This window comes from Zingiber officinale, chromosome 1A (genome assembly GCF_018446385.1).
Source record: "Zingiber officinale cultivar Zhangliang chromosome 1A, Zo_v1.1, whole genome shotgun sequence".
NCBI lineage: Eukaryota > Viridiplantae > Streptophyta > Magnoliopsida > Zingiberales > Zingiberaceae > Zingiber > Zingiber officinale.
The window spans coordinates 187,339,216-187,359,498 of NC_055987.1; the positions used below are offsets into that span (position 1 = coordinate 187,339,216).

At 35.2% G+C, this 20,283-nt stretch overlaps 2 protein-coding genes across 7 annotated transcripts; both read left to right on the forward strand.

The window, feature by feature from the left end:
- The first annotated feature begins 1,956 nt into the window (after positions 1 to 1,956).
- Positions 1,957 to 13,561, forward strand: LOC122038734. Of its 6 annotated transcripts, none has more exons than XM_042598639.1 (4): positions 1,957 to 2,110; positions 2,388 to 3,550; positions 5,705 to 5,829; positions 11,767 to 13,560. In XM_042598639.1, exon 2 carries the CDS (start codon positions 2,390 to 2,392, stop codon positions 3,434 to 3,436), a length of 1,047 nt encoding a protein of 348 aa, XP_042454573.1. In that variant the 5' UTR covers positions 1,957 to 2,110; positions 2,388 to 2,389; the 3' UTR covers positions 3,437 to 3,550; positions 5,705 to 5,829; positions 11,767 to 13,560. The 6 variants fall into 6 exon arrangements, with proteins under 6 accessions (XP_042454573.1, XP_042454576.1, XP_042454575.1 ...); XM_042598642.1 differs by lacking the exon at positions 11,767 to 13,560 and adding an exon at positions 3,750 to 3,814 and having other exon boundaries at positions 5,705 to 6,013; XM_042598640.1 differs by having other exon boundaries at positions 1,976 to 2,130; positions 11,767 to 13,561.
- Positions 13,562 to 15,934: 2,373 nt separating this feature from the next.
- LOC122013495 (ethylene-responsive transcription factor ERF039-like) lies at positions 15,935 to 16,874 on the forward strand. The gene has a single exon (XM_042569775.1). The coding sequence runs from the start codon at positions 16,097 to 16,099 to the stop codon at positions 16,763 to 16,765; it is 669 nt and encodes a 222-aa protein (XP_042425709.1). The 5' UTR covers positions 15,935 to 16,096; the 3' UTR covers positions 16,766 to 16,874.
- The last annotated feature ends 3,409 nt before the right edge of the window (positions 16,875 to 20,283 follow it).

Sequence of the window (20,283 nt, forward strand, 5' to 3'; positions counted from 1 at the left end):
TAGCATTTTTAAAGTATCCCGTTTTTAATATGATCAAAAGGGAGAGTAGTGAAGATTAAGTTTAGGAAGAGGGTAGTATAATTTTGTTTTTAATATTTGTACTTGCAAATTTTATAACTGTTAATTTTGAGGTTAACCCTAACTTAATTTGGGTTTACTCACATCAAAATGGGAGAGATTATAAATACCCCGTGATAGTTTTGATGTGATCAACTAAGTAAAAGTTAGGTCCTATTGGTATTTAAGCCCTGTGTCTAAGTGTACAGGAATTTAGGAGCACAGGAAGTCGAGCGAAAGATGCAGCTAGCGAGAAGGACGACACAAAAGAGAGCTGACGAACTCGGTGCGTCTGTGGGACGAGGTGTTGCGAAAGAGTACATTGGCGGAAGAGAATTAGGCACGACATTTTCGAGGGATGAGAAGCTGGAGCGGAAGTTTGCTTGAGAAGATCGGAAGTTGGGTTCGGGTGAGCTATATTCCGGATGGCCGAAATCACCCAAGCGAGTGGAACCAGAGCAGATGATCCGGATTAATGCGAGTGGAACCCTTTCGGGCGCTCGGAATCAAAAGTTTATCATTTTGCGACGTGACGCGTCCCGTTGCAATGGGAATAAAAGTATATCCCCCTCCAGGCGCCTGGACTCCCTCCAAGCGCTTGACCCCTTCTAGGTGCCTCGACCAGGGCTATAAATACAGTTCTGTTCCTGAAGGTCAGAACACCACTTGTAATTGATTTCTTTTCAGTGTTGTTCTGTAATTGAGTGCTTCAACTGCTGTAAGAGGTTTCTCCACCTAAAGGAGATTGTTTAATGAATTTTAATTTTCTTGGATTAACAATCCCCTGATTGCAAATCAAGTAATTCTTTGAGCCTCTTCTTTTTCAGTTTCTTAATTTTCTTTTTATGCAAGTGTTAGAATAATAAAATTATAAAGTTTGAGAAGAAATTTTTGTTTGTTTTTTTATTGTACAGATTATTCACCCTCTCTAGCCGGTCGTCAAGGACAAATAGGACGGCGAGCGCGATGACTGAGTCGTTGAGCGATGAGAGGGTCGTCAGCAGTGGCCCTGGGATGGAGGCGACAATGATATGAGAAAGCGGGTTCTCACCAAGTTCATCGCGCGAGTAGAAGGAGAAGATGCTGGCCTTCGCGGACAGGATTGGGTGGCACTTCCAATGGCAGGACGAGTTGCTGGTCGACAAGTTCTACTCTAACGCCGACATCCACTTTGGCGAAGGGTCCTTGTCTCCGGCGAATGCAGAGGAAGCAGGCCGCTTCTTATGAGAGGTGCGGATCTAAAGAGGTTAATTTTGGAAAAACAAACTTGTTAATCTCAGAATATGAAAAACCTGAGGGGACAAATTTTTCATTTTTCATTTGTAAAGAAAAGAAAAAAAATATTATTTGATTGATAATTTTCTTATTTATTTTTAGAAAAGAATATACGAAGATCTAAAATTTATTTTCTAAGAAAAAAATACATATTTTTAAAAAATGAAAATAAAATCAAACACTAAGGTTTTTTTTTCTGGATTATGTCACTCAATTATTACACGATGGATGCGTTTCATTATCGAGATAGATAATTAACTAAACTAAATAAGGTATTTGTTAATAACTTATCAAGGTTATCAATGACAATTTCCAATCAAACACCCGTATTATTGTTGTAAAAAATATTAAATAATTTTAATGAAATTTAATTAAGTTTAATTTAATTTTTTTAAAAAATATTTCAATATAATAATGTTTTATTTATAATATTTTTAGTTAGAATGAAATGTTATATTTTATGACGTTATAACAATCACTTTGCAAAAGTTAAGCATATTACAAATAATGCTAAAAGTAAAAAAATATTTTATATGATGTGGTGTCTCTCTCTATATAAATAAAATGCATTGATCTAAGGAGATGAGATGCTCATTTTGGATTGGAAGCCCAGCCCATAGATCTTCTTAGTATTTCGTAGCCCACCGCAAACAACATTGACTAATCCCAGTTGACACATTGAACTATTTCTTTCTCGCACTTTGGTTTTTCACCTGCAGCAGATCGAAAGCTCGATTTAGATTTCTGCCCAGGCGAGTTGGCGCATCGCGAATTACTGGTTAGCATGCTAGATTTTTAGTGAGTTTAATCCTCTCTATTCCTTCTAATTAAATCATAATCAAGATCTAGTTTGTTTTCTCGAATCCAAGATCTCACTTTTATTTTAGTTTTCCGAAATCAGTTGGTAGTATAGAGAACATCAGATGGTATTCTTATCGATTTAGGATAGGGTTTCGATTTCGCACCCGTTAATTGTTTGATATGCATTAGTTTCTTCTTGATCTGTATGCTTAATTAGGGTTATAATTGTCTTTGGTTGATTTATTTGTTGCCAGCGATGTGGAATCGAAGCGTTAAAGCATTCACGCATTCGTATGGTACTCCAAAATGGCGTGCAATAGCTCTGACATCTATGGTCTTATTTGCTTTCGCTTATTTTGCGACCAAGAGAGGGGACTCATTCCCTTCATCCGATCTAATAAACACTAAAAGAGCAAGTTATCAATCTTCAGTCCAATTCAATCCTTCTCTGGAGTTGCTGAATGGTACTGATGTCATCTGGCAAATCCCTGATTCGCCGAAGGCTGCACTTTTCATAGCTCATGGTTGTGGTGTCAGAGCCGCAAATTTCTGGGACAACTACCCGGGATGTCCAAACTGCATTGGGTTGCCTGAAGAAAGGATCTTTGTGCTTCGTTCTTTGGAACGAAAATTTGCAGTGTTGACCATTTCTAGCTTGGATAGTTGCTGGTCATTTGATGAAATAAAAAATGTTAAATGGATCATCAAGTGGTGGATCAAAACAAACAAGCTTGGGACAATCCCCTTGGTTGCTATGGGGGCATCATCTGGCGGTTACTTCGTTTCTGCACTTGCTGCTGAGATGAGATTCCACAGCATTGCAATTATGATTTCTGAAGGAACATTTGCATCGATGGGTGTGCTAAAGGACTATCCCCCAACCCTTTTCGTTCACATGCCTAAGGACCAAGTTACAATGTTGAAGATACAAAAGAACATGAGAGTTTTGAGGCAGAATGGAGTTGCTGTGAGTGAGATCAGATGCATGGAATTTCCTTTGTCTCCAGATCTGATATCGGATAGGATCCCCAGGTTGAACAAGACATTTTGTATCAAATTGTATGATGTGTTTCGTGAGAAGGGATTCATCAATCAAAATGGTTATTTGAAGAATGATGGGCGACAAATTCAGTGGAAGGAGGCTCTTATTGAAAGGGATATGATCTCAGAAAATTATGAGTTGCTTAAGCATATTGACGAGGAGTTAAATCTTGCATTTGCATTACATGAACTGACCAGTTTCCAAGCACATGAAATTCTTTTTTGGTTTGAGTCCCATATGAACCCATCAATGGGTTCCTAGATTCACGGTTCTTATGGCTTTTACATTAACTGATCTCCATGGGATTACCAGATTACAATATTTTCTGTGGAAATGCTAAATCTTGGTGAAAAAAGAAACCAAGAACAACTGAAGGTAAAAGTGATATGGTACCATCTCTGCTTAACTGACATGTTTTGATAATAGTAGTTATTTTTATCATATCAGGTGTTGCTACCTGTTGAAATCCGGAGTCTTTGGAAATGCTTATTTGACTGTTCGTGCCAATTTCTAGTTGTTTAGTAACAAGCATTGTAAATTTTGTAAAGTTTTCAACTTGTGTTGTAAAATGCAGTTTGAGTCTCTTTGGAATGGAAAAGGATGAATGTTTAAAGTTGTAACAACTGGAATTTTCTTCAGGTGAATTTACCTTAGCCATAATGAGACAAATCAAAATTTCCATTTTTTTTGCTTGTAGTTGGGTAAGGTGGACGTTAAATATGATAGAAGTTTGAAGCATCAATGAACTTCTTCAGTACATCAAATAAATTTATACTTTTGGATTTCTGTAGGTAAGTTGAAACATTTGCATATTGCATAATTAATAGAGAGAACCATCAACAATAAAGAAACTGGAATTCCTTTCTGAACTTGCATCTCTCTCCTACATGAAAGTCATACGAATATAAATTGCAAAGTATGCTTTAGATACATCCTTTCTGAACCCATCATATGGAAAGTTGCATAATCAACACAGTAAAAGGGAAATCCCTAGTTCTACTGCCATTTATTAGGATAATGAATATCTCACTTTTAAAGTCTATAATGGCTTCAGCAATGCTGTTTTCCCAGTGGTAATGTTGGGTTTCTCTTAATAGCTGCATAATGAGTTTAGCATGCACAGCAGATATGTATTTTATGTCATCCTCTCCACGACCATTGTCAAGTCTCTCATGCACTTTGCTAGATTGGATGTCATATTGTTGGATGCTTGCATATATTTAGAATTCAGAACAGCTCAGAGATACCAGTGATATTGTTCATTTTTCTTGTAAAAGTATAACATATATAACTTATTTGTGGAACCTGAATTTATTTATGTCACTTAAGCTCACAAATTTGTAGGATGACTGTGTGAGTAGGTTTACTTATTTGTGGTACCTGAATTTTATTTATCCCAGTTAGACTCACATAGATCTGTAGAATGCATCAGTTCTTGTTTGTTTTTTTCCTGATGAATTCTCTCTTCTTTTAAGGGGTAAATATAGGTCATATCAGGAGCCAAAGCAACACTAATAGGTAGTGCGTAGAAGGTAGTATTTACAAACAGATGAGTACGTAATTGGTGAGAAAAGAAACAAGTAGGAAAAAATCACTCTCAAGGTTGGACATTTCTACTAGCAAATTAAAGCTCAACTTTAGCTAGTGTTAGCTACAAAATGTACTATATTTTTCTAGGACCAAATGACTAAGATCCAGCCTAGCATGAGGCCTCTCATGCATTTGATCTGAGTGTCATTTGCTTGCTTTTGTAGCACTTCACTGAGGGCTTCCCATAGTAGAGGCTGAATAGTGAAATGTGCCTGCAGATATTTTACTCCAATATCTTGCCATGTTGCACTTGAAGAAGAGGTGAGTGGATGTTTGATGTTGGGTGGTTCCATATTAGATACATGAGTCGCTATTGGGGCATTTTAGGTAATGATATCCTTATATCCAACTTGTTTTTGCTAGTTAGCTGCACAAGTTTTCACCTTTGTAGGGACGGCATAGTTGCCATATTGTTTGTGCCAATCAACACTTAACCCTTCTGTGAGAAAAGGATGTGGGCATTACACAATTAAGGAGAACCTTCAGAGTCTCATAGGAGTTGATCAGACTAAATGAATGTGAAATTCCAATGGATCTTTTTGCAAGTTATTTACTTTCTCTTTTTCTGTTGTTTTGCGATGATACCAATGAAATAACAGCCATCCATCCATATTCCATCCCTTTATCCATTTCTCCTGAGGGGAGGAAGTATCATACTAAAATCATCAACGTTTTCATGGATCTTTTTTTTTTCTTTTTCTTTTTGACTGCAGTTCTAAAAAATTGCATTTATAGGTTGCCAAGTGATGTGATATGGTGAAAGTTCAGAGCATTTTATGGTGTTAACGCTCTGATTTACAGAAAAGACAGGAAACATTGGCAATGTAGTTTTAAGGAAAACTGTGGAAAAAACCCATTTATCCATTGTCCTTGTACTCCTCTTTTTTCTTCCAGCACCTGTTTGATGCTAAATCTCATTGTTCTCTAATAACCTGGCAGGAAACTTCTATATTGTCATTCATTATTTGTGAGATTCTCCCATCGCGATCAAAAGTACTAGCACCATTGATGAAGGAAGCTTCAGCGACAAAATGGAATCAATATCATTGGTAAAACCTGTGAAGGTAATAATTGTTTGCCCTGTATCTCTCACAAGTATTCTATGCCATATTATTAGGGGTCATTTCCATTTTTAAGAAAAGTTGTTGTTTGTTGTAACTTTTTTAGATGTTAAAATAACTTTCTTTCTTCGTATGAGTTTATAGCGTCGTCTAATACCTTTGAAGTTTTCACATGAGTTTCTTCCTATTTCTTGGTTTCCATTTTTATGCTGATGTTACTTGGTCTGTTTGTGTTCAACAACAACAACAATAACCAAGCCTTATCCCACTAGGTGGGGTCGGCTATCTGAATCTTTTTATGCCATTGAGCTCTATCTCCTATTATATCATCATCTATACTTAAATAAATTTTATCTTATTTTTATTGTTGCCAACCAAGTCTTTTTTGGTCTTACTTTTCCTCGTTTGATATGTGTGTTTGTCATAGTTTCATATCGTCTAACTGGAGCATTTATTGGTCGTCTAAGTACATGTCCGTACCATCTTAAACGTGTCTCTCGGAGTTTTTTCTCAATAGATGCAACTTCGACTTTCTCTCTAATGCTCTCATTTCTGATTTTCTTCATCCTCGTATGTCCACACATCCACCTTAACATCCTCATCTCTGCAACTCTCATCTTCTGCTCATGTGCTCGAGTCCAACATTCAGCTTCATATAACATAGCAAGTCTAACTGTGATTTTATAGAACTTTTAAGTTTTCGAGATACTTTACGATCATATAAAACACTCGATGCTCTAAGACATCTTTCTCAATCCCTCCATCATTTTGTAAAAATGATCCTAAATATTTAAATATCTCGGTTCCAGACAACTCGTCCTCTCTTATTTTAACAATTGTCTTATTACTTCTAATATTGCTAAACTTAAATTCCATATATTTTGTCTTTAATTTACTAAGCTTAAAGTCTTTCCCTTCTAGTATTTCCCACTAAGATTTTAGTTTAGCATTTACTCCTTCACGTGTTTCATTTACCAAAATAATATTATCTGCAAACAACATGCGCCATGGTACTGTGTCTTGAATGTGCATATGAATTCGCCCATAATTAGTGTAAAAAGATAGGGACTTAGAGTTGATTCTTAATGTAATCCTATCTTTATTAGAAATACTTCAGTTACTCCGCCTGAAGTCTTTACTCTGGGTGTTACATCCTCGTACATATCCTTAATTAGTTTAATATATGTTACGCTAACACCTCTCTTTTCTAGAATTCTCCATATAATTTCTCTTGGACTCTATTATAAGTTTTTTCTAAGTCAATGAATACCATGTGTAGATCTTGTTTTTGCTCCCGATATTTTTCAATTAATTGTCTAAGAAGATGTATAACTTCTATTGTCGACCTTCCAGGCATGAATCCAAATTGTTTTTCGGTCACTGTGGTCTTTTTCCTTAATCTTTTTTCTATTACTTTTTCCCAAAGTTTCATGATATGACTTATTAGTTTAATATCCCTATAGTTTGCACAATTTTGTATGTCTCCCTTATTCTTATATAAGGGAACTAGAGTACTTATCCTCCATTGATCAGATATTTTTTTCGTTTTCAATATCATGTTAAATAATTTTATAAACTATTTATACCTTGTTTTCCTAGGCACTTGCATACCTTTATCGGAATATCATCCGATCCAACGATTTTTCCATTGTGCATCCCATTTAAAGTTTGAATTCTACGATAAAATTTAAAATTTCTATGCTCATTTGACCTACTTAAATTACCTAAGTTAAGTTGATCACCTAAACCTTCATTAAAAAGTTAATGAAAATACATCTTCCACCGCTCTTTTATTTCTCCATCGTTTACTAATACCCTATTACATTCATCTTTAATACATTTTATTTGGATAAGATCTCTTATTTTCTTCTCTCACTTTGGCTATTCTATAAATGTCTCTTTCTCCTTCTTTTGTATTTAGTTTTTGATATAATCTTTCAAAAGTTTCATTCTTTGCTTCACTCACTACTTTCTTAGTTTTTGCCTTGACTATTGTATATTTTTTTAAGTTTTCCTCGTTCTTATAAGCTATTCGTTGTTCCTTCACTTTCTTTTGTACTTTCTCATTCCATCACCAAGATTCCTTATTTAGTGGTGCATGTCCTTTTGACTCACCGAATACACTTTTAGCTATTATTTTTAACTTTGATACCATCTTATCCCATATTGTATTAGAGTTATTGTATATTTCACCTAATGCTTGTATTTCTACTTTCTCCTTAAATATATTTTGATTTTCATCCTTTAACTTCTACCACTTAATTCTAGAAGTCGTATATGTTTTCTTTTTATTGATACTATATTTGAGGCGTATATCCAACACTACTAACCTATGCTAGGTAGTTAAACTTTCTCCAGGGATGACTTTGCAATCTTTATAAATCTTTATATTCTTCTTCCTAAAAGAAAGTTATTATTCTCACTTTTGAATGTGATTAAGTGTTCTTCTCTTTTCTTAAAAAATATATTAGCTAATATAAGGTCATATGCTATCGCAAAATCTAATATAGTTTTTCCTTCCTCATTTCTCATTCCAAACTCATAACTCCTATATACCCTCACATTCCTCATTTTTCACTCCGACATGTCCATTTAGATCACCTTCTATTAAAATTATTTCACTCGGTAGAATATTTTGTAATATTTCATTTAAGTCGTCCCAAAACTTTGATTTGTTAGCTTCATCTAATCATACTTGCGGTGCATATACGCTAATTATGTTCATAGTTTCTTTCGCCACTATTATCTTAAGGACTATAATTTTATCCTATTTTTTAACTACTCTTACAACTTCATCCTTTAATGAACTATTTACAATAATACCCACTCCATTTCTTGCCTTATTCTTTCTAGTGTACCATAACTTAAAACCCGAATTCTCTATCAGCTTTGCCTTCTCGCCTACCCATTTTTGTTCTTATCCAACCTATGGTGTGAAAACTCTTGCCTATTTAGCATTACACCCAAGTTCTTATGGAAATGTAGCGGTCCTTACTGACACGTTACAGTCGGACCCTGTAACGCGAACTCTTGCATATTTAGCATTACACCCGAGTTTTAGAGATGTAGCGGTCTTTGCCGCGTTACAATCGGACCCTGCAACGTGTTCCTTCAGGAGAACAACCTAGCATTAGCACAATAGTTTAATAGATCCATTTATTGAATATTTGTCATAGTTTTAATGCTGGCTGGTAACCTAACACAACCCTCCTCCTTTATTCGGGCTTGGGACCAGTCATGACCGGTCATTATGGGCGGAGTTTTGGTCTCTTTCTGTTCATAAAAGAATTTTCATTCCAGCTTGGTGTTGTTTGCCAAGGCTAACTAACTTAAGACAACTCTTGTAGATATTTTTTGTAAGCTGGATAGTTTCAACACCTATCGGTTGTGGTTCTGCACCAGTCTCAATAGATCCCCTTGATGGCCATTTTTACATGACATTTTGTGGTTGATGATAGCCTGAGAATTGACAGTATGGATAATCTTCATAATCATAGCTATGCATTTGCTAAATATCACAAAAAGATATCAGGAATAAATGTGATTGAATTTCTGGATCAAACAATCTTTCCTACCGAACATAATAATCAAGTTCTAATACAAAATTCAAATAAATTGTTCATGAAAAATCAATATAGGAAGCTAGCATCTTTGCCTTAAAACTCCATTTCTGATCGTGTTTGCGATCAAAGAGGTTTAAAAGACCATTATGCGCAGATAATCATGATTTCATAGATAAAGCCAATAAAAGAATTTTCGCAGATAATCATGCGAAGAGATTTTTTTTTTTCAAGAAGTCTACTTAATTGGTGGATTTGAGTTATGAATTTTCATTAGGAAAAATTTTAAGCTGCTACTAAATTCAGTTGTGGCTGAAGAAAGTGATTCCTTTGACTTCCACTTCCAAAGCAGTGGCATGTTAGATAGTTCAGAGCCAGTGTAGAGAGTATAACATTAGATTTTCGTCGTAATAGTTATTAAAATATGTTAGTTTGAGAACTCTAGACATCACTTAATCTCGAGACACCATGGTTTAATTCATACCTCTCCTGTAAGAAGACCTTGTGAACATATGTAAATATATAAACTATCTTTTGTAAACGGATATGCAGTCAAATAAAATCATCTAAGACCAGTTCATGAAAGCAGCATTTGGAATGGTCATTTGAAATACAAGAAAAATTATACACCCCACTCCTAATCTATACAGCTATGAAAAGGGTAGAAGAGACTTGTTGACAACTAAAAGGATCTTATTATCTTCTACAAGGCCATCGAGGATGCGATGAGTAAAAAATAATTTTTATCATACAACAATGTCAAAGTGTACACCTATCATTCCATCCACAAATTCAAACCTGATAATCTTTTTAATCTTTTGCTTTTTTTTTCAGAAAAGGATGGGACAATAGAAAAGAATGTCAATTTTGACGTTTGGTCGACCTATGAAATAGTGAGTACTGGGAAATAGTTTGATTAATGTCCAGTGACCTTTATTATAATAAATTAGAAGCATCTACCGGATTCTTCATATTATAAGACAATGATACTAACCAACATTGCCAATGGTCCTATAAAAATATCAAAATTTTGAATTTCGAATAGTGTAGGTTCATCTGTTTCATCCGAAATTGACTAATGGACCTAGAGAATTTCGAATTACTTCAAATCAAAATTAATGTACTCCGAAATCTTCTTAATGTATCCATGTCCTCATATCTAAATTCGATAGCATAAATTGAGAGTGGTGAATTTTTAAACTTGTAAAAGCTCGATAAAATTTGTCACAAGTTCATTATAAGACATACAATAATGGTATTCACTAACCAACATTACTAATGGATTTTTAGAACTCCTCTTGTTCGAAAAATATTTAATTTTTAAATTTTTGAATAATGTTGGTCAATAATCTATTTCGAAACTAGCTAATTGACTTAGAAAACTTTGAATTACTTTAAATCAAAATCAATGTACTCTTGAAAACTTCTTTAACATATTTATGCCATCAGATCTGAATTTGATAATATAAATTGAGTAGTGAATTTTGAAATTTGTAGAGTAAAAATTTAGGAGATGCCACAAGATATATAGTTACAAGGGGACAAGTGAAAAGCAAAGTTTCGAAATAATAATTTTGATCAAATTAAAATAATTCTATCTTATATAGTAGAAGTGACCATCATAACTATTTTGATAGTATGGAACAAAAATATATTTAATTTTTTTTTTATGAAACGATAATAAAAGATGCTCTTTTAAAAAAGTATTTTACTATAGATATTTTGGATGGACAAATCATTTACTTGATGTTCAGGATCATGGATGATATATTTATAACTTTGATGGGGAAGAACAACCAATGGTCAATATCGAGGAAAATATGTATTATAGAATGACTAGTTTTTCATGGTCAATTGTAATGCACCCTAAAGCTTTTTATAGGGGATTGGTAGAAGAGAACTGACGAGCAAAGTGAGAACAATAAGTCAACAAGCCAGGAAATCCTAGGTAGAGAAACTTCTCTTAGAGACCTCCTAGCATTGTAATCGTGATTAACTCCTCAATTCAATTAATTTGCTTGAACGTATATGTGCATCTTATGACTCGGACTTGACTCGGACGGTATGTTTGTGTCATTTGTAAATTGTATTGTTTAAAGCTTTGCTATTGTTGCAAATTAAATTTAGCCATTTTATAACATAATTAGCAACAAACCATTAAATACTTAAGTATCAGTGCCATTAAGTTTCTTAATTGAGCTGTACACTCATTTTCTTGATGTATTACACCAGCAAGCATGCTATCATGATCATGTCATGGCCTTTTGTACACCATTTGAATAAAGATCAGGAAAAGGATATAGATCTACAACAATAGACTCAGTTAAGAATTATACCTTGTCAAGTATTGATTGACAGTAGAGCTGCTTTCCCCATGCAGGATCAAAGATTTCAACTTTAGAGAAACGCGATCATCTCCTCCACCGATGAAGTATATCTTGTGATTCAGTATACAACCAGCTAGATTTTCTTTCTTATGCATCAAAGTAGGGCAAGAGGTCAGTACATCACTCAACCCTAGATTTTCTTTCTTATACATCAAAGTATGGCAAGAGGTCAGTACATCATTCCTTCTATTATAGCACTCAACTTTAGAAATAAAGAGAAAGAAAGTTGGTACGTCAAGCAATGATAAAATAAAAATTATAAAAGAAAAGGATGTACCCATGTGTGTCCAAACTATCTATGTTGTACAATATTGTTATCCATACTAACAGCAGAAGCACAAGAATAAGCACAACTCATGAACTTATGGGAAGTTAAAGTGTTCATTGATGATGAGAAAGAACGCAAGGTTGATAATTAGGAAATGTCATTGTAACCATCAAGATATATGACTTGCTTTGGACCTAAACAATCCACAATAAGTTTGTCAAACGAAATAGAACAAAATGGTACAGACATTCAAAATAAATCAATAAATTTTATAATTACGCAAGTTGAATTGATTATGCTCGAAGGTGCAAGAACTAGAGAGAGACAAAAGAAAATTCTACTTAATACTGGACATAAAAGATCTGAATGCCAACAACCATAATTAAGAGGGGACCACACATTGATCTGCCACTAATAGTTGGACTGTAAACTTTCATAAAATATCATTGCAGGGTTTGCCTCTGCCTACCATAGAATTCACAAGACTACCATTGTTTTTTTTTTGTTTAGCAAATTATTTTTTTAAAAAAATGATAACATAAGACAGATTGTAAATGTAGGCTACTTAGATCATATTCTACCATTGAACTCAAATACTCATAAATTATTGGTGTTGGCATTCATGTCCAGTATTAAGTAAAGTTTTCTTTTGTCTCTCTACTTCTTGCACCGTCAAGCATAACCAATTCAACTTATGTAATTATAAAATTCATTGATCCATTTTGGATGTCTGCACCATTTTGTTCTATTTCCCTTGACAAGCTTACCGTGGATTGTCTAGGTCTAGAGCATGTTATATATCTTAGTGGTTATAATGACATTTTTTGATTATCAAACTTGCGCTCTTTCTCACCATCACTGGACATTTTAACTTTTCATAAGTTTATGAGTTGTGCTCATTCTTATGTTCATATAACACAGGTAGTTTGGATACACATGGTACACCTTTTTCTTTTCTAATTCTTTTCATCATTGCTTGAGGTATTAATTTTTTTCTTTTTATTTCTAAGTTGAGTGCTATAATGGAAGGAATGATGTATTGATCCTTTTACCCCACTTTGATGCATAAGAAAGAAAATCTAGTTGATTATACATTGGATGATAAGATATACTCGATCGGTGGAGGAGGAGATGACAATCAGTGTTTCTCTGATATTTAGATCTTTGATCCTGCATGGAAAAAATGGCTCCACAGTCAACCAATGCTAGTCTATTGTTGTATCTATATCCTTTTCCTTATCTTTATTTAAAAGGTGTACAAAAGGTCATGACATGATCATGATAACACGCTTGCTGATGTGTACAAAAAGAAAATTTCTAAAAAGATTATATGCTAATCTCATACTTTCAGAGTCATCTGGAGGTAAATCAAGAAATTGAATAAGCTATCGCATACGAGAGTATTTCTATCAACTTTGTAAACGATATTTGTACAGCTCAATAAGCTTTCACATACGAGAGTATTTCTATCAACTTTGTAAACGATATTTGTACAGCTCAATTAAGAACCTTAATGGTGCTGATGCTTAAGTATATAATGGTTTGTTGCTAATTATGTTATAAAATGGCTAAAAGCAATTTGCAACAATAGTAAAGCTTTTAACAATTACGAATGACACAAACATACAGTTGGAGTCACAAGATGCACATATACTTTCAAGCAAATTAATTGAATTGAGGAGTTAATCAAGATCACAATGCTAGGAGGTTTCTAAGAGAAGTTTCTCTACCTAGGATTTCTTGGCTTGTTGACAGATTGTTCTCACTTTGTTTTTCAATTTTCTTTTACCAATCCTCTATAAAAAGCTTTGGGGTGTATTTCCGCAATATGAACCGTAATTGTTCTTCCCTGTCAAAGTTATAAATATATCATCAATGATCGTGAACATCAAGAGATGCTTTGTCCATCCTAAATATCTATGGTAAAAGAGCATCTTTTTTTTTTATTTTCGTTTACATAAAAAAAACTTTAAAATATTTTTGTTCTATACTATCAAAATAGTAATGATGGACACTCCTACATATCATTGAGACATGAGAGGGATCGAGGAAAGCATAGCAGCTTGTCTTCATGGAGAGCAGGAGTTGGTGGTCATTGTCGACGCAATAGAGGACGCAGACGACCTCGACAGATGTTTGCAAGCAATGGAGGAAAAGAGAGACGACGACATGATGGATTAGGAATCCAGTATCACGAAGCTACTTCCCGGCTGTCCACGTCCGGATCCGGCCCTCGTCGGCCAACGGTAGGTCCCAAGGACGTCACTCGTGTGCCACCCAAAGCGACTCTATGTGGTCGATTCGGTTGTCGTGCTGCATCACCACCACATTTTGATCCCTCGCCGGCGTCGCCGCCTCTCCACTACAATGTCTGGAACCAACAAACCAAGGTCAATGGGTTAAGGAAACCCACAAGCTCCCACTCCATTGATTGGATTAAATTTTCATCTTATTTTAAAATTCTAAAAATTAGAATTTGTTCGACTAATTCAAATTACTCGATTCGTTTTTTCCCTTTGTTTTTTTTTTTAAAAAAAATCATGTCAACAAGAAACAAGTTATTTATTAATTGAAGGAGAATTGAAAAATTATGAATATTATTTTAGTAGGTTGATAGTTGATAGTTATTTAGATCGAAATGGAAGTCTTAAACGTAAGAATGTTAAATATTATGAGGAAATGAGGTCTCAGATGATTCTTCGATTTTGAGTTATAGATAAATTTTGGGGATTGACGGATTGTTGTTTCAAATAGAACCAAAAACTAAGCATGAAATTTTGATTTTAAATTAATTTTCAACTATTTAAATTCAAAATTTAAGCTTTTAGTTTGTGAAAGTCGACCTATACTAATGTTTTTAAATAATTTATATTTTTTAAAATATTTTTAAATTTTAGAATTGGATAATTTAATTTAGTGTTGTATTAATTTTTTTAAATTTATTGAATTCGCCCCCTCTAATGGTAAATCCTGGCTACGCCCCTACATATCAAATAGAATTATGTTAATTTAAGGAAAATTATTATTTCAAGATTTTACTTTTCACTCATGGCTTTGCTTTAATTTAATTTATTGTTCTTAATTTATACTATCAAATTTAGATAGAGGGTATAAATATATTAAAAAGATTTTTAAGAATATATTGATTTTAATTTAAAATTCTTTCAACGAAATTGGTTGATGGACTTATAGGAAAAGAGAAGAGGTATTTTAAAAATATGGTAGATGATTTATGTATTATGTGGTAAAAAGATGATTTGCTAGTCTTCAGTGTCCTCATCAATAATTTTTGGATCAATATGGAGAAAATAAATTATGAATGATTATTAATTATTAGTACATATATTCAGATACGTCGAATTTTGACATCAAGATGTCAAATGATTTATGTATTCTGATTGACGATTGTTGGATGCCAAACTTACACAAATCCGTTCAGTAAAATGCCGTTATTTTAATCCTAGAAAGATGAATGTTTGAAAATGAATAAAGTTGATGCCTCGTACGAAAAAGATCCTCAAAGTGAAAGAGGTCTTCACATAATTTTGCCACAGTAAACTCAGGTTGGACGAGAATTTCACACACAATTTGAGGGACTTCAATTACAACTGTTGACGAATAAATGATGGAGATTAAATTTGTCGGAGGAGGCCTCACCAGATTCACGCGTGGAGCCCGTCCATATTTGTGGTGGCGCATTGCAAAATCTTGATTAAATTAAAATAATCATCTAAATTAATTTATTTGACTGACATCAGATTTTATTTGATTTTAATGTTAAAGTTATATTATTCTACCTGTAAGGAGTTTGGGGTTTTCCTACACTGAATAAAAAAGAAAAAAGAAAATGATTCTCTGTTTTTCTTTTTCTTCTTCTTCGGTTTGGGCTTCTCTCTATAAGAAGCAAGTGCTTGGTTTGACGAACTGCTGAGCGATTTGCTAAATGGGGACGTCGACGCTTCCTCGTTTCGACGGCGTCGGCATCATCCGACCACGCTGCCTTGTTATGCCCTTCTAGTGCTCGCCGAGCGGCCTAGAGAATATTCCGACCGCCAATGTCGCATCCTTTCAACTCGTCGGAGGCCGAGAACAGCGCCAATTCCGCGTGCTCGCTCACCTCCTCCTCTTCCTCCTCCTCCTCCTCCTCCTCGAAGGCGAAGTCGCAGGCTGCGAAGAGGCCGGAGGCGCCGGCGGGCGGCAGGTCGTCGTACAGCGGCGTGCGGATGCGGAGCTGGGGCAAGTGGGTGTCGGAGATCCGCGAGCCCCGCAAGAAGTCGCGCATCTGGCTCGGCACCTTCCCGACGCCGGAGATGGCGGCGCGCGCCCACGACGCGGCCGCGCTCGCCGTCAAGGGCGCCGCGGCCGCCGTGCTCAACTTCCCCGAGCTCGCCGCCCGCCTCCCCCGCTCGGCCTCCCTCTGCCCCCGCGACGTCCAGGCGGCCGCCGCCGAGGCCGCCGCCATGGAGCCCTCCGCTGCGGCCGCCGCGCCGGCGCCCCCCGCCTCCGACGAGGACGACGAACTCGCGGAGATCGTTGAGCTACCGAGTCTCGACGACGGGTGGAATCTCGACGAGCTCCTCGTGTACGAGCACCCCACCGCGCTGGGCTCGCCGACGTCGCAGAGCCCATGGTTCGAGTTCTACGACTCGATGTCGTCGTCGGAATGGTCGGAATCCTTCGATCCGACGAGCTTCGGTGGGCGTATATGGGACAATGCAGATTGAACAACAGGACCAAGAATCAAATCTCCCTCTTCTCCCTTCTCTATCCATCTCTGTCTATTGATCTTCGTTGCTGTTAAATGGTTTGCTTCGATTGCCATCAATATCTGGATCTTTTGCTTTTGTAAATTTTATCCTTTTTTTTTTTCAAAAAATAAAAAAAAAATCCTAAATTCTGATGCTGCCTCAGTAGATTCACAAAGAAATATCATAATTAATCTACCCAAATTAACTTTCATTGAGTAAAATTTTCAATTATTTGTAGAATTGTAGTGACAAAGTCTGTCCTCAGACTTCATCATGCATTAGCCAATTGTCCGTACTGAGTCGACGATTATTCGTATAATTATGATAATATGTAATTATGTTTTGCCATTTAACTAGAAGAGTAAATGCTCTTATGTAATGAAGATAATTAAGATAAAATAGGATAATATAAATAGTGAAAAGGTGTATTTATAATAAGAAGAAAGAGGTATATATTTTGGCCAAAGAGAAAAAGAGAGGTATGAAAGATCATCTAAATGTTAGATATGTTGAAAGATACATGTACTCAAATTTATGATATTGATTAATATTTATGCTACAAATTAAGATGGGAACTTTATAATTAGGTAGATGTGAAAAGCTTCTTCTTGCAAATTAATGAGGGGAAGGAGGTGTTCATATGCTTACCACTAAGATTTTGAAAATGATATATATAAAAATATATATTGGAGCTTAAATCTCGAATCAATATTCATGTGCACGATTTGACAAATTTATATAAAAAGAACACATTCAAGGATGCTAATAAAACGATATGGATTATATTATACATATAAAATATAGAGGCATATTGATGTTCCTAAAGAATATTTTGAATTTGAAAAAAAAAAGGAACTTTATCATGTTATAGTAATATTGAGGTGACACACTTAACACTGACCTTCATGACAAAATTATGTTCTTGAGTTGTCGAGAGGCATAGCTATACGTGGACATATCAACTATCTACCATTGAAAATAACAATGAAGCATATCTTTCTCTCTATATATAATTATAAATGCTTGTTTTATATTTATATCAAAAGTTCAAAACACAAAAGGCCATGGTAAAATATTGAACAAAGATCGAGAACAGAATCTAATTAATTAATTACGATGTGATTAACATGGCATACTCTCAACTAATCCTCCACTATTGCCTTTTATGGTATTCTTATCTCTTCCTAGAACATAACTGTCATGGTTAAAAACCTAATTAGTAATATGCTCACCTAAAAAGAAAAGGAAAAAAAAAAACTAATCATTTTGGATCCCATGCCACCACACAGTTTACGTACGTAATTAATTGAGTAAATAAATGGCAACTTGCATGAGTTTGGCTGTATGTTCTGTACTATATGGTGTTTATATATGTATATATGTTTAACATAATTTTCACACTAACGCAAGTTTTCCTTCCTAATTAACTATAATTATGTTAGATTCTCCACCCTACTTGCAGTATTTTTTTTTAATCTATGACTGTAGAGAACTTGGAAAGATGCCACCCATTCTTAGCAAAACAACAAATTAAATGATATACATAAATGGTACCTACTTGAATATAAATATATTTAATCAAGAATATTATTATATAATATGTTTTCCATACACATGTTGAACAACGAAATAAACAAATTAATTCTCATGAAATAGTTTTCAGAATTATAATTAGTACAAGTATTCTCTTATCCACTTCCACACACACATATATAGAGAGAGAGAAAAAGGTATCATTGCTAATTAATTCCCTTCTTTAATTTAGAAACAAGTAGGGCAGGAAATCACGGCCAAAGATCTGTATATCCTTCTCAAACTAGAAAACAAAAGCCAAAATAATTATATGGTTAAACGTCAACAAGTTGACTTACTGCATTAGGCTTGATCATTTCTCACTGTAGATATGAAAATTAACACATATTTATATTGAACATGAACATGGCTTAGTTTAATCTTTAGCATTTAAGTGCTTTTCTCACCTAAAAGAAAAGTTTCTAAAATTGATTCCTTTAAGTTTTCTACCACGTATAATTTAATTAATATATAATTAAGGCTGAATTGTGAGAGGATGACCTCTCCTTAAACATCAGACTCAGTCAAGGTGGGCGTGTACAAGAATGCCAAGCATTATGTACGTCCTGAAGTGCAATCTTTCGTTGAGCTGCTTTCTGTGCACGAAAGGGGAAGACGAAAAAGACAACGACGACGAAGAAGAAGAGACAGTATATGAGCCATGAACTCGGTTGGTGATGGTTCAGATTCATATGGGAGAGGAGCCTACATGTTCCCCAAAATTAGCTAATTAATTAATTAATTACATGGAGAGAGGGAGAGTAGAAAGAGACTTGTGCCTTCGCAGTCAGGGCATGCACAAATTCCTCTTATTATTCATTAATTTTGGACAGCTACTGTACTGTTTTATTGGTTGGAGATGAGTTGTATTTCTCTAATCCGAGTCCCACAAAACAAGGAGAGGCGGTGAACAAAGTCTCGGCCGGGGAAATGTAATTAGTTGTTAATTACAGCACACATTACCCAACTAATTAAACAACCAAAGGCAAGCACATATCTAAATAAACAACTGAAAATAACGTACGCCTGGAATTTAGGCTCAAGCCATGGCAATAAATTTGAATCGTGTCGGGTTGGCATACGTTGGAGGTAGGGATAGCAACCGGACATGTTCAGGCCGGATTTGGCCAATTTTAGAATTCATCTTGTTAGAAAAAATAAATCCGAATCTGGATCCGTCCCACCTAATTTTTTAACCTGCCCTGCCTCGACATCGCTCAAAACCCAGCAGGTCCATAGTGAATTGGACTCGCCAACCTGCTAAATTTTAAAAATAAAAATACAAGTCATAAGTTATTATTATTATATATTTTATATATTAAAATTAAATACAAGTCAAGAAGTTTTATATATATATCCCGAACTCACTTCTAAACCCGGTCAACGGATTTAGACCCGTCCCGTAACTTATTTGATCGGGTTTAAACCCACCTTGAATGAGACGGGCTTAATACGGGGCCACGTTTAAACCCGACCCATTGTCATCTCTAGTTGGAGTTGTGATATACTAGTATGGAGCAATGGCGGAGACAGAAAATGTATAATCCCTGGGTTGGTCAGGAAAAAAATCTTCGGGTTACTTCCTCGCTTTTCTACCCAGGCTATCTTCCTTGCTTTTCTACCCAAGCTATCTTCCTCATTGATGTTTCTCAAATATTTTTTCTTTTTCTCGTGGAAAATTCAGCAGTTCCTCATCGTCGTCGGCCCCCATGGTATAGCCCAGGCCATAAGGTGGTTCCGCCCTTGGTGTGGAGTCTTATCACAGCTCATAAGCTCATTGATTATAGTAGCTACTACAATTATGCAATACATGCTACGACAATACAGTAGTTGCTACAATAGTATAGTAGCTACTACAACTGTGCAATAGTCGTTATAACAGTGTAGTAGTTGTTACAATTGTGCAGTAATTGCTATAACTG

Coding starts and splice junctions, on each gene's coding strand:
- LOC122038734 (XM_042598639.1), top strand. CDS start 2,390: ATGTGGAATCGAAGCGTTAAAGCATTCACGCATTCGTATGGTACTCCA.
- LOC122013495 (XM_042569775.1), top strand. CDS start 16,097: ATGTCGCATCCTTTCAACTCGTCGGAGGCCGAGAACAGCGCCAATTCC.